Source organism: Hippocampus guttulatus, chromosome 1 (genome assembly GCF_054856545.1).
Source record: "Hippocampus guttulatus isolate MCC_2025c chromosome 1, RoL_Hgut_1.0, whole genome shotgun sequence".
Classification (NCBI taxonomy): domain Eukaryota; kingdom Metazoa; phylum Chordata; class Actinopteri; order Syngnathiformes; family Syngnathidae; genus Hippocampus; species Hippocampus guttulatus.
In genome coordinates, this window is record NC_141261.1 from 2,608,905 (window position 1) to 2,622,355 (window position 13,451).

At 40.6% G+C, this 13,451-nt stretch overlaps 2 protein-coding genes across 3 annotated transcripts; both read left to right on the forward strand.

The window, feature by feature from the left end:
* Positions 1 to 375: 375 nt before the first annotated feature.
* Positions 376 to 5,642, forward strand: lrif1 (ligand dependent nuclear receptor interacting factor 1). 2 transcript variants are annotated; one of them, XM_086136665.1, is made up of 5 exons: positions 376 to 639; positions 880 to 1,256; positions 1,380 to 2,095; positions 3,301 to 3,607; positions 3,719 to 5,642. In XM_086136665.1, exons 1-5 carry the CDS (start codon positions 602 to 604, stop codon positions 4,000 to 4,002), a joined length of 1,722 nt encoding a protein of 573 aa, XP_085992791.1. In that variant the 5' UTR covers positions 376 to 601; the 3' UTR covers positions 4,003 to 5,642. The 2 variants fall into 2 exon arrangements, with proteins under 2 accessions (XP_085992791.1, XP_085992707.1); XM_086136581.1 differs by having other exon boundaries at positions 880 to 2,095.
* A 2,995-nt stretch (positions 5,643 to 8,637) lies between these two features.
* On the forward strand, positions 8,638 to 13,448 carry LOC147210014 (uncharacterized). The gene is made up of 4 exons (XM_086129792.1): positions 8,638 to 8,682; positions 8,998 to 9,130; positions 10,235 to 10,428; positions 12,325 to 13,448. The coding sequence occupies exons 1-4, from the start codon at positions 8,638 to 8,640 to the stop codon at positions 12,514 to 12,516; spliced, it is 564 nt and encodes a 187-aa protein (XP_085985918.1). The 3' UTR covers positions 12,517 to 13,448.
* Positions 13,449 to 13,451: the final 3 nt, after the last annotated feature.

Consider the following 13,451-nt stretch of genomic DNA (forward strand, 5'->3'; position numbering starts at 1 on the left):
AGGATGAGAAAATTATTTATAAATGTATTTTAGAATATCAAATAAAATCATGGAGTGGCTACACAAATATTTAAATTGTAAATATTTTACCAATTATGAAAAAAACATTATACTGTATTTATATTGTGGTTTTGTTATTTACTATTAGATATATTAATTAAAAATGAACCAACTTTAGGGGCTGGGGGAAACGGATGCATTCATGTAACAAATATGTAACTGTAAATGCTGGGTGGCCAAATAAAATAACGGGCGGCTGTGCGCGGCCCCGGAATCATCCTTTGCTCAAAATTGATGCAGTCAGGTCTCCAAGACAGAAGGTGGCGCTAATACACACCAGAGGTTGTTTGCTCACCAATAAAACTAGATTTAGAAGAAAAACACAACAACGACAGAGTGGCTCATGTTGTGAACGAAGGCAGTGATGTATTTATTTATTGGCTTATCCAAATTGTCATTGAATCTGGAGGAGCTTTACAGATCCAATGGCAGAACAACGATAGGCAAACGTGGATGCTGAACTAATTTATTTTGCCTGCCTGCAATCGTTAGCTTGTTCCTGGAGTTAGCATGCCGCTCTCCACATTTATTTGACCGAGTCATGTATTCCGCACCTCAGCAAGACAATGTAGCGCAAAGGTAAAGTAACCAACTTGAAAGATAGGCATTATGACGTGTGCTGCGTGGGAGACACGAAAAGACTGCGCTGTTAACAAGCATTTTCTTCCGTTTATTTCTTTACGTTTGTGTTGACTGACTCAAAACACATGCGTTCGATGCAAATCATATGCCAAAGTCATCAATATTGCATCGTACATGTTTCAACAACATGTCACTGTAACTGATCAACTTTTTCTTTGCTCGTTTTACTTTTCTCAGAGGGACTGGTGTTTTCTACCAGGCCTTGCCTGCCATTGGTGCTGATGGAAGAAATATCATGACATTGATTCCAGTTCAGATGGTCAATGGGAAATGTGTCCAAAGACAAGTCATCAAACATAAAACACGGGAAAATGTTTCAGCACCAGCCCCCTTTGGAATAAAGACGGCCGTGACGCCATTAGCTACGAAACAAACTCCGGGCAATCGGGTTTCCCTTGCGAATGGCTTGCCTTGTCAACTTGGTGTAGCTGATCAAGCACTGGAGCTTGGTATTTCATTAAATACATGTCCGCTTCGGACTGAAGAACCACAAACATTCCTCAGAGCTCCCAAAAGTCAGGTGCGATCAGTTTCCGCTTCTGAAGTTCACGCAGGTATTAAGAAACAGCTTCTGCTGTCCTCATCAAACTCCTTTTCAAGTTCAGATTTGACCATTGTGCCCACTGTATCATCTAAGAAAACTGTCCGTCAAAGCAATGTTTCGTCATATGTTTCAGAACTTTCACTGGGATCACCCAAATCACACTTGAAATTAATTCCTAAGGTTTCCCAGAGGCCCGATAGCCCTATGAAGTGGGTAATTGAAGAAATCAACTCTAATGAGTCAGCTGTTGACCTTTCACCTTCTCCTTCCATTCCATCAAAAACCTTTCAAACCATGAAACGAAGCAACAAGTTTGGAGTGCTTGAACAAGTGGCACCCGTTTCTCCGCCAGGCTTAACTACAAGTGAAAGGCATCAGCAGCAAGCACTGGTCATGTGCGATGGCAGGATGTTTTTCGCAGCCAAAAAGGACGACCCTTCATCACCAATGGAGAGCAAGGAAATAAGTTGGCAGCTAAAAAATCCCGTAGTTCCGGCATCCTCATTTGCACTCTTGCAACACTCGAGTATTATCACTCCAAAGGAGCCAAATGAAGTGATTGATCTTTGCACTGATGATCATCCAGATGACTTGAGTCAAACACTGCAGTCAGACACTTGTTTGGATGAAGATAATGTCATATTTGTATCATATATTCCACCCAAGTCTGAAAATGTGCCAATTGAAAGGCTGGTAGATAAAACACTGGAGAAGGAAACAAGCACACGGACCTTGGACCAAGACACTGAACATAAGAGGACAACCTTCACTTGCTCTGACACAACCCATGATCAACTGACATGTGAAAGCTCCATTGGCCGAAGCCAGAAACCCGATCAGAGCAAGACGGTAAGCACACTTGCTTATTATGACCGGGACTCCGTCATAAGCAGTCAGTATAACATCCACAAACATTGGGGAGGGATTTTTTTTTTTTATTATTCACACAAGTACAGACGTGGGTTTCAGATCCACAAATATGTTAGGGATTTTCAAATCACAAATGATTTATGCACAATTTTTGCACACATTTTTGATTTGTGTTATTAATTTACTGTTTTCACTGTTCTTGTTATTGTATGACTGATTTTTACTCCGCGTGCAGCTTTTTGGATGCAACAATGGTTGTTTCAAAGCTAGCATGTCCTGCTACGGTCCTCCAGGGCCACTGTGCAGCATGTTTAACGTTTCCCTACTCCACAGTAGCACTCACAGAGCGCCGATGCGTATGTGGAACTGGGAGTCGCGGCTTGGAATTGAAGTGGACTTACATGGGACAGGAGAAGAGAGCCAATCTCTCTTTTTCGTTAATGGATGCTACAGCTTCTTGTTGCTTTCAAGCTTAGCTTGTAGCAGACGTGTGCACATTGCAGCATGACGTCTTTGATCCACTGGCGAAAAGGACACTTTGATTCGCTCCGCTTTCATCTATAACTGCTTCAGACAGCAAAGTGTATGCAGGAAAGTGGTTAAGAGTGCATGATTGTCTGTGTCTCATGTGTTGTTTTGTATTATTTTGTCATTTTTTTTGGTTAACTTTTGATAGCGGCGCGGACACCCGCAGCGGCTCCTCTTGTTTTATGTTGACAGAGAAGAAATTTCATCTGTGCAGTATGTTACACATACAGTCCATTTGACAATAAAGTTGATCCAATCCAATCCAACATACCTGATTCAAACGATCAACTCATCAGCAAGCTCTGAAGAAGCCTGATCACAATCCTGATCACTTAAATCAGTTGTGTGAAATAGGTTAGGCGTATAAAACACGCTCAAGGACCTGGTTTGGATGAGACGAAAGAAAATGCTTGTTGAGGGCGCGATGTAAAGTGCTATAACAAATAAAGTTGAGTTTCAATTGTTACTGGAAATATCAAAAGCTGTGCAAAAAGTATTGTCCATGAAAGATTCAGTTTAAGTTAAATGGTAAAAGATTCTATTTTCCTTTTTCTATTGATGGTTTTGGTCAGTTATTTATGATGGAATATGCAACCAAGATGACATGTTATAATTATTGTGTGGGCGTTTTTGTTTGTTTGTTTTTTAACTTCTAGGGTTCCTCAAATGCACTACTAGTTTGCAGATCATCTGACCACCTTCTACGGCAAATGTTTGGGGTTACAGCTGATGTGAGAATTCGCCTGCAGAGAATTAATCTCGGGTCATCTGGTCTTGGACTCAACGAGCCTGCACAGAAGGGGCCAAGACAGGACATTCAAGAAACCACAAACCTCTTGAAAGAAAGTGACCTTTTCATGCAGTACCGTTACAATCTAAAAGAGCATCACCGCAGCAGTCGTCCACTTGATGTCAGAAGAACAAAACTATCAGGAGACATTGTCGCTTCAAGTCCCCCTGCAGGTGACCGCTCATTCAAGTGTTGTCTTTTGAATTGTAAGAGAAAAGCTAAGAAAGCAAAATGTCATTCTGGCAGAAGTTCTCCTAAAACAATATTCTGTGATTTGGACACAGGGGTAATGGTTGGCTACGTGGAGCCAATCGATGACGATATCCCCAACTCCGATGAAAATGACACGCCTGAAGCCCAGGACTCAGCTGCCCAGAACACGAATGGTGCTCATTCAAATACAAGTCGATTGGGAAGGGCAAGGAAGCGCACGATGTGTTCATGTTGTGTCCCTGGTACGCTGGGCCTCCCTGCGAAGACAAGCACCGGCGTCGAAGAGTCACAGAGGTTAACATGGACAAGAGACCACACGAGTAAAAGGAGTAGACGATGGCCAAAGGTCAAATGAAAGAAAGAAACACTTGACTTTAGCGGGACCAACCTGACTGCACGCACACAAAGGAGCCAGCAGAGAACAAGCCAGTCGAATGTTTATGAGCTAATAACAAAACATTTGATGTTGATCAAAAATGCAGCAGCACTTGCACCGAAGGTGGTGCTTATTTAAGCAGGCAGTTAAACAGAACCGACCTAGGAGGAGTTGTAGTCGTTGTCCTAATAGTGGACCACAATAAAAATATTTTTCTTTGAATATACAGATTTAATACCTTCGAGCATAGCCCTTAATCTCCTTCTCATTTTTCCATCATTTTCAATTGGGACATTCTTATGCAGCTACTCAAAAGGGATGTCATTCAATATTTGCACCAAGGTCTATTTTGATTTCATTATGACTATGTTTATAAAAGTGTATTTTCGAAAGTTTTTGTCATCTTGAGTTTGATGATAGCATTTTCATGAAATAACTTTGTTATCATAAGAAAATTGTGTTGACTTGTTTCTATATTTGAAGACAATGCAATAACTTAGATGTTATGTTATTGTTTAACATTAACCTCCAGTGGGTTGATTTAATTAAATGTATTGGATCTCGGATTGCCTACCAGAACAATTACTTAAATGAAATACATGTACGAATATCAAATATGACTGTTGCCTTTTTGCATTGAGCAAGAATTGTGACAATAGCTCATGTACTGTAGATGCCTTTTTGTCATTGTTTCAATGGCTCTTTTTTGTTGTTGTTGTATATGACAACTGCAAGCGTTTGGGTATGAAGCAGTCAACAGCAAACTCGAAATAATGTCTGAAACAAAACAAATATTTTCACTCTTCAACAAGTTTACTGTTAACATATTTGCTCGCCAGATGCTTGGATACAACTTTTGACGAAAGGTTAGCACGTCGGCTTCACAGTGCAGAGGTACCGGGTTCGATTCCAGCTCCGGCCTCCCTGTGTGGAGTTTGCATGTTCTCCCCGGGCCTGCGTGGGTTTTCTCCGGGTGCTCCGGTTTCCTCCCACATTCCAAAAACGTGCATGGCAGGTTGATTGGACGCTCTAAATTGTCCCTAGGTGTGAGTGTGGGCGTGGATGGTTGTTCGTCTCTGTGTGCCCTGCGATTGGCTGGCAACTGATTCAGGGTGTCCCCCGCCTACTGCCCGAAGACGGCTGGGATAGGCTCCAGCACCCCCCGCGACCCTAGTGAGGATCAAGCGGTTCGGAAAATGGATGGATGGATGGATTGTGAAGATATGATAAAACAATTTTGTCACCTTTTTGATTACAGGGCGCCTGTCATCCTAACATGCAAGGTTTCAAAGTTACAAACGGCAAATAACGCTGGGCACACATAGACGAACAAATTTGCTGTTGACCAGTGTCAAACCAGATTGACTCGCAGCCAGTTCAGGGTGTACCCCTCCTTCTGCCCGAAGACAGCTGGGTCGGATAGGCTCCAGCACACCCGCGAGCCTGGTGAGGATAAGCGGATTAGAAAAAGGATGGGTGTCTCCTGAACATTCTTCAGATTGATAAGTTTACATTTTATAATGCAATTATTTCACAATTTGTGTTCAATGTATAGCTATTGTAAATTTCATGTTGTGATCTTATATGAACTTTCAGTTTGAAATAAAAAATGGAATTATGATCGTTGCCGTTGTTTAAACGTTAAACTAGAACCCTGAATCTCTCGACTGCAGGAGAGATGTGTTCATCGCTATACCACCGTGCTACTTGAGGCTTAGTGCTTGGTGACTGACACTATAATGTCAATGTGTGTCCTTCATGACACTCGTATGAAGTTTTACGCTCCGGATCTGGTTTTGTTTTGTGTTATTCATTGTGAACCGGAGTGGTAACTCGTTTCTCACTGACACATTTGTGTGTCAAGATGGAGTTATTTCCACAGGGGGGGGAAAAAAACAGTTTCTGAATCATAATAAAGTAGAGTAATCCGCAGCCCGTGACAATATGTTCTTGTATTTTTGGCCTATCCTATGTCTGATAGGGAAACTAAATTATCTAAGGGCGGTGGGGCTTGTACAGTGAAGGGATAAGCATAAATATTTGAAGGCCACACTAATGAAAGCTTCCAAGTGCAAGCCCAGGGCTTGGAAACAGATGAAGTACCTAAATATTCCACATGCTGGTGAAGGTTACTCACAGAGCAGTTCAATTTAAAAAAAAAAATTCTCAAGTGCATAAATCAAATACAGTACAGAGCGAGACTGTTCGTCGGTGGAATCTGGAAGGAATTGACCCAATCTACAACGCTTGATAGTTGGTGATAAAGTTAGTTGGGTGGGGGAGTGGGTGAACTCCGCGTTTGTGCTGTAAAACGTCAACAATGACAATACTGCGTTCAAGTCTTCAGTGCTCATTGGTTTGTTTTGAAACAACTTCATTCCCCACTGCACTGTTCCTTGGTTAAGATGTACTCGAGAATCTGTTTTAGATTTGACATCCTTTGTACTCGAAAGTCAAAGATTTAAATACAGTATGTCCGTTCAGCGTGTACTGTCGTCTAAATTCACTGTAATCGTAATTTTGCATTACAACTCAAAATGTATTTGCTAAATGGCAGAGAAAGTGACAATGCTATCGATAATATAGATAATAAACATTTAGTATTAGCCTCCATACTATGAGGCACTGGGACCTCCTTTTATCGTAATAAACTGTTCCATATACATCCAACTTCATTTTAATTGGGGGAAAATGCAGTACCTTTCACGTTGTTTTAATGGCTTTCAAAACAGTGAAACTTTTTTTTATGTAAGTGCGCACATTAGCTGTGACTGTTTTTATAGTTAGATAAAATACATTTGATCAAATCTAAGCAACATTCTAGTGCAGATATCATGCTGCTAAGAACCCAAACAATCAAATAACAATACAATATGAGCGTGCCCTTTTCTCCAAATTTACAAAAGCACCGAGCCTCTTCTTCTAATCTAATTTAATTTAAATATTTTCTCTTCTGCGCTCTGCAGCGGTGATGGCCTGTCACTCTTTGTCTGGAGTTTTGTTTCAAGTCTGCTTGATTTTTATTTTTATTTTTCAAAGCTTTAGAATGAACACGATAGTGTAAACCCAGAGCAAACCTCAAGCTAGGCTTACGGTCAACATATAATAATAATAATAATAATAAATAATAATACATTTTATTTGAAAGCGCTTTTCATCACACTCAAAGACATTTTACAAGAGCTTAAAACACTGGATAAAAATGTGCACTTAAAACAAGCATACGTAATTTACAAAAGCACATTTAGATGAACAATAAAGCAAAAATGGGTAAAAGACATTCAAAGGTTTTGAAAGTATTGCGGAACAGATGAGTTTTAAGAGATGATTTGAAGGATTGGAGGTCAGTACAGTTGCGGATGTGTTGTGTTGCATATAGGCGAACATGGGTTCTTTGTGCATTCCACACCTGTGAGTGTTCAAACTGTGTCCATACTTGTACCGAAACCTTTGGAACTCGCTATGGAACGAGTGTCGCTTAATGGTTGGTGTGATATTAATTCACAATCACTACATGTTTATTCTTTCCCCACATAGAAAAAGGCCGCAGACATTAGAACATCGAAACATGACATGTAATTGTTTGCCACTTGAAAAACAGACACTTAACTTGCGAATCCTGAGCTGATATAATGTTTATTATGACATTTATCTAGTTGCATCAGGTCACTTACAGCGCAACGGTTCATACACTGGACTTGAATTTGAAGGAATGACACTTTGCAAAAATGTAGTCTGTGTCCAGCTCCAAGGCTGCGTAAACTTACTTTCCCCTCGACAAAAGTCAGCGCGCAGCCATTAACGAGCAACAAAAGCGAGTACACCCCATAGTGAAAATGTCTAAAGAGAAAACACATAAAAACATGTAAGAATATATTTACAAAAATCGGAAGTGCGTTCATGTTAATGAGATACTGTACTTGCCCAGCAACGGACAGGCAACCAGTTCGAGGTATCGTCTGCCTTTCACACTCCTGGAATAGGCTCCGTTCCCGTGCGACCCTCAACAGGGTAAACAATGTAGAAAATGGATGGACAGATACAGTGGATGACGTCCATCGACAAATGGTTGAACAATAAGAAGGTAACAGGTGAGGGAGGCTGCCAAAGGGCTTGAAGTGACATTGAAGAGCTGCACATTCCAAATGCTTCAGTTTGTTTGGCACAAGAATAACAGCACATCACCTAAACAACACCATACCCAAGGTGAAGGTCAGAATCACTGTGAGGGGTTTCAGTCAATGTGATCAATATTGGAGTGAAACGTCTTCACTCCAAAATCCCTCGAGTTGTACAAATCCCATTTTCGAAACAACTTCAGCATGATTCGTGTTGGTTTCGCCGACGTCTCAAAACCAATTTAACAGAGGCTTGTTAACTTTTTGAATCCACTGTATCATGTTATGACAAATGATAAAAAAAGAACATTTTAGAACAAGTTCAGTCCCTGTAACCGAATGTTGAATCATCTGATAGGAGAATCAGATGAGATTTGAAAACAAATGTGCAAAGGAACGGAGGAAGGCCATCTCTCTGTGTGCCGCGGTCCTTCCTCCACTCCTCCAGTCAGACTATAATACTCAACGTGCGCTCAGGTCACTCTGCACAGGCAGGATGAACTCCTTACGTTGTCCTTTAGGGAGACCACTGCCATTGAAGGTAAGAATTTTTGTTTGTTTGTGAAATATAAACGTCAATGTCTAAACAGTATTTTGTAGTTGTTGCTTTGCATTCGGATCAAATCTTTTTGGTGCCGTTTTACCTTAGAATCTAAAGTGACAATATCTTGTTGAAATGAAAAGAGTTCAAAGTCAAACGTTTCGACGTAACTTTATTTGAATTGCCACTTTTAAATTATTTTGTCGAAATCCAAAAAAATAAAAGCCCCAAACTTTGTACTGAAATCAAACATCTACATGTTTAAATAGCGAAAACGGGGTGTCATTTCAACACTTTTTCCCCTGTTGTCCTCAGGTGTTGTGCATGTTCTGCTCCACCATGTGCCTGGTCGGCGGGCCTCTTTGCTGCGAGGGAGCCGCGCTTCGTTGCGGCTCAGAACTCCTCAATGACCTCCTGTTTGTGTGTGGTGATCGTGGACTCTACTTAGGTACGTGCGCCTTCATGATTTATGTTGCGGAATTTGATATTTAATCCTTTCCGGGGGTCTGTTTTGAAACGACGCAAAGAGTTTTACTAATGCTGACCCAAATATATTTCATATTTACATCTACCGAAAAACAAAACCACTCGTCTTGTGGCACATTTTTGATGCACGTCTACAAACACTTGACAAAAAGTGCTCCGTGTTACATAATTCCGATTTTATTTTTTGAGACACCGCAGTGAGGTGTCAATTTCTTTCCACACATTGTGTTCATGATTATGATTGTAAAGAGGATAACAACATGTTCGAGCATTCTTTGATTGTATACTTGGCAGTTGTCCACTACTGTATATATATGGTCAGCAAGTTACAAGGCACACATGCATTGTCAGTCCCAAGTACATATTTATTCTTACCAAATGTCGCAATGAGGATTCATTCATTGCACGTTTGCACACCAAACGTCACCCGCGGGCCCTTTCACCCGATTACCTTTCCCCTCTTCTGACCGAGGCCGCGGTCTCCATCTGGTATCAAAGTGGTGGCAATACTTCAAAATGGGAGCAAACCCACCAGTACACCGTGCCACATAGTGTGATAGTATGATTGTTGCAGCACTTGCTATCTGAGAGCAGCTTTGTTTTCAGACAAAGGTACAGGAGGGGAAAAAAAGAGAGAGAAAGAGAACAGCGCCGGCTAACACTAACACTGCCTTTTTAAATAGTACCATGTTTGGAATTGGTTGCTTCAGAGTCAACATTGTATTGGTGCGGAAAGCATAATCAATCAATACAATAATCTAACCCCATTCAACTCATTTTATTGCTCGTTACTTGATTTCGGATTGGCCATTTTTTTGCTTGGCATTGTCATTGTCTCTGTATTGGATTAGTATAAGAAAATAAAATGCGCATGTCAGTAAACCTTGTCCTTATCTTGCACCTTAGACAATATCACCTAATGCATTTTTATTGATATCGTGCTTTCACAAGAGCTGCAGCAGTCACAAAGCGCTGTCCAGAACATTTGCAGCCAAGACTGCCACGATATTGATAGTATGCCGACTTTAAAACCAGACCCTAATGGATTGTGTTTGTCTTTTGACAGGGAAAGGTACATGGTCTGGTTATGGTTCTCGGCCCAGAGGGAAGGGGATTGTGGACAAATGCTGCCGCTCAAATGGCTGTGACCTGCATCATTTGGAGATGTATTGTGCTAAGGCAAAGAAGCAACAGCCGACTACGGCATGGCCAAGTACAAGTACAAGTATTGAAAGCCTCACCACACGGCAAACGCAAGTGGTAAGAACTGCATTTATTGACTATATAAGCATGCTTCTTGCTTAGCGAGTGAGGATCCATGTATCAGCAAGTCGATACAAAGCCCAAAGTCAGTCGTGATAGGCTCCAGCTCACCCGCGATCCGAATGAGTGCCATCGAAAATGAACGCAAATCTGGGTGAATCCATAAAACTAGAAACGATTGCTTGTTGCCGCTTGATGCAAAACCAGAGTACAGAAGTTGGTCCACCTGTCAAGTGAGACATATCAAACGTGAGAAATAAATATGATTAAAATAATCAAAATAACATTCAACTCTATTACGTGCCGTTCTTTAACGCAACTTCATTTTTTCTATTGGAGAGTACCATTTACATTCGTTGTGCCTGAATGTTCATTTCACCGCCACGAGTATTGATGCTATCGGCTGACATTAATGACAGACCGGTGAAAGCTGATTATGACGGTATGAATGTGCACAATTCAAGGTTTCAATTCCTGTCAATGTCCACCAATATTGTCATTGAGAATGAGTGGACGAATGTGCAATCAATAACCTTATTTAAGTGTCGCGTGGTGTAAGCCTGTGAAGCAGGGGTGTCAAACTCATTTCATATTGTGGGCCGCATACGGCCTCGGTCGATGTCAAGTGGGCCAGACCATTAAAATGATACCATACTCTGCTATAAATAACCAAAATATGTCTCTCCTTTGTTTTGATATAGCGACGCACAAGTACATGAGGAAAATGTTGAAATGTACCTACATTTCATTTACCTAACATTTCATAAAACACCTTAGATTTCCTTCGACAAATGTGCAATTTCATTTTATCATTCACATATATGCAGTGCAACTGATCCCACTGATTGTACAAAGGCACAAAACTTGAACAATTAGTATTTAAAAATATAGTCATGCATTTTAAGATTAAACAAGATTTATAAAGAAAGGATTTTTTTAAACCATTTACACATGTGCATATGAAATCTAAATGTAACCCCCACCTACACTTTACAAACGAAAGAGAAAACAATGACTAGCGGTTAATACATGAATTGCATCTTAATAAAAATATTCATTTTGTGTCTTTTATGCTTTTTTTTTCATTTTTAAATTATCCCGCGGGCCTGATCGAACCCCCTCGGGGGCCGGTTCCCCGAAAAAACATCATTTCCATCCCTTCATTTGAAAACAGGACATTAATTGAAATGGACAGTACAGCAAAGGCACAAACAAAAATTAATTATGATGCAGTTCGTGGTTTGGTTTATATCATGTAAGAAAATAGGCCAAAATATTGATCATCGTCTATTGCTGAGAGGCTGGAATCCCCCGGATTTAGAAAATAATCAATTAAAAAAAGGTCTCTAAATTATTAATCGATGAGAAAAATAATCCTCAATTTATTTGATATCAAGAGTCGTCCAATAATGCACCTCCAAAGTGAAGTTAAGTTTACACTGAACTACTATTGTGAGGGATTTCTTTCCTGGTCTTAAATCAGAATGTTGGTATGCCTCAGCTGTTGAATTAGTTGATAAGTTTTGTAAATGTGATTTACTCACCAGCTAAGCACATTTGTTGAAGCACTTAAGCAACATTGTAGTAACAAAGAAAGTAAAAATGGTGATTGTTTCCACTCACTGATCAAAAATGTCCTCCTAAATAGGTGAGGAAAACATGTGCTAATTACGTCTGTATGTTGAAATGATCACTTTGAAGGAAAATAATCATTTACCTGATAAGAGAATGTAAATAAACGCATGCGCCAAATTAAGCATGAACCATAACAAGTCCGTGCCAACCCATCAAACCAGTTCAGGTCAAACAAAGGCCCAAGGTCATCTGATGCCGAGAAGCCGCTGCTTTCCAAGGCCTTGAAACGCTTTGTTGTTCCTTATCGTTTTCTTGCAGGCCTATCAGTTCCAAGCAGTTTTTCAGAAAAGACTTTTACAGCACCTGGGGCCACCTGATAGTCCAGAGCGAGAGACTTATAGGAACAGAATAAACGCCTCATCACGCAGGAAGATCACCCGACAGCACACGACGACAAGGGAGGCCCCCTTGATGGCCACGACAAGGACAGACATCCTTTTAACCGGCTGACCTCTTCTGTCACCATTTGAGCGAGTCTGTCTCATGGACTCGCCTTGTAGGACTGGCCTGACTCTCACCATCGGGTGGTTTATGTCATGTGACTGTTTTGTACTTTGGGGAAATGCTGCTGTTTGTTTCATACTTTGCATACAGTACTTCGGTTAAGTTAGTCGTTGTTACATCGACGTACGTCACCGTTGCAGTAAACCACACGGGTGACTTCAAAGCGGCATGCTCAGGTTGCTTTACGATCAAAGATATTCCGCTCATTCGGGTTGAAAACTTTCCATGGGAATTAATGAGAATTTGGGGGAACTGAGGGGAATTTGTGGAAATAAAAGGGAAGAAAGCAGGAATTTTCAACGTTGAGGCTGACTTAAAATAGGGAAGATAATTATTGAAGGGGAAAAGTTTGAATCAAATCCTGACTAAAAGAGATCAGAACACATTAATCCAGTTCAAATGGCTTTACACTGGCTCCCAATCCGCTGTAGAATAGATTTTAAAATTTGGCTATTGGTCTATAAATCACTGAACGATTTGTGTCCTGAATACACTAAAGAAATGCTAATTGAGCATAAACTCAGTCGGGCTCTGAGGTCTGGGGAATCGCGTCAATTAGTGGAGGCCAGGTTTCACACCAAATACGGTGAAGGGGCACTCAGCTGTTATGCTGCATGTTAGTGGACTAAAATGCCAACCAAAATTAAATCAAGATCCAGATTTGATACAATGTTTTTCTCCCCATTGCTTTGATTAAGATCTTTTAAGCATTCAAACTCAGTTTCACTGTCCAGTAATTTTAGAAAGCTACTTTTTTATTTCTTTACTTTGCTTTTAAATGTCTTTAAATCTTAAGCACGTTCAAATTTTTCAATGCATATCCCCTGTAGGCATATCCCTGTATTTATGGCACATTTATTTCTGTCTCTCAAACATTTGTT

Coding starts and splice junctions, on each gene's coding strand:
- LOC147210014 (XM_086129792.1), top strand. CDS start 8,638: ATGAACTCCTTACGTTGTCCTTTAGGGAGACCACTGCCATTGAAG. Junction 8,683..8,997: donor GGAGACCACTGCCATTGAAG/GTAAGAATTTTT, acceptor TGTTGTCCTCAG/GTGTTGTGCATGTTCTGCTC. Junction 9,131..10,234: donor TGATCGTGGACTCTACTTAG/GTACGTGCGCCT, acceptor GTCTTTTGACAG/GGAAAGGTACATGGTCTGGT.
- lrif1 (XM_086136581.1), top strand. CDS start 602: ATGTATTCCGCACCTCAGCAAGACAATGTAGCGCAAAG. Junction 2,096..3,300: donor AACCCGATCAGAGCAAGACG/GTAAGCACACTT, acceptor TTTAACTTCTAG/GGTTCCTCAAATGCACTACT. Junction 3,608..3,718: donor CGCTTCAAGTCCCCCTGCAG/GTGACCGCTCAT, acceptor ATTTGGACACAG/GGGTAATGGTTGGCTACGTG.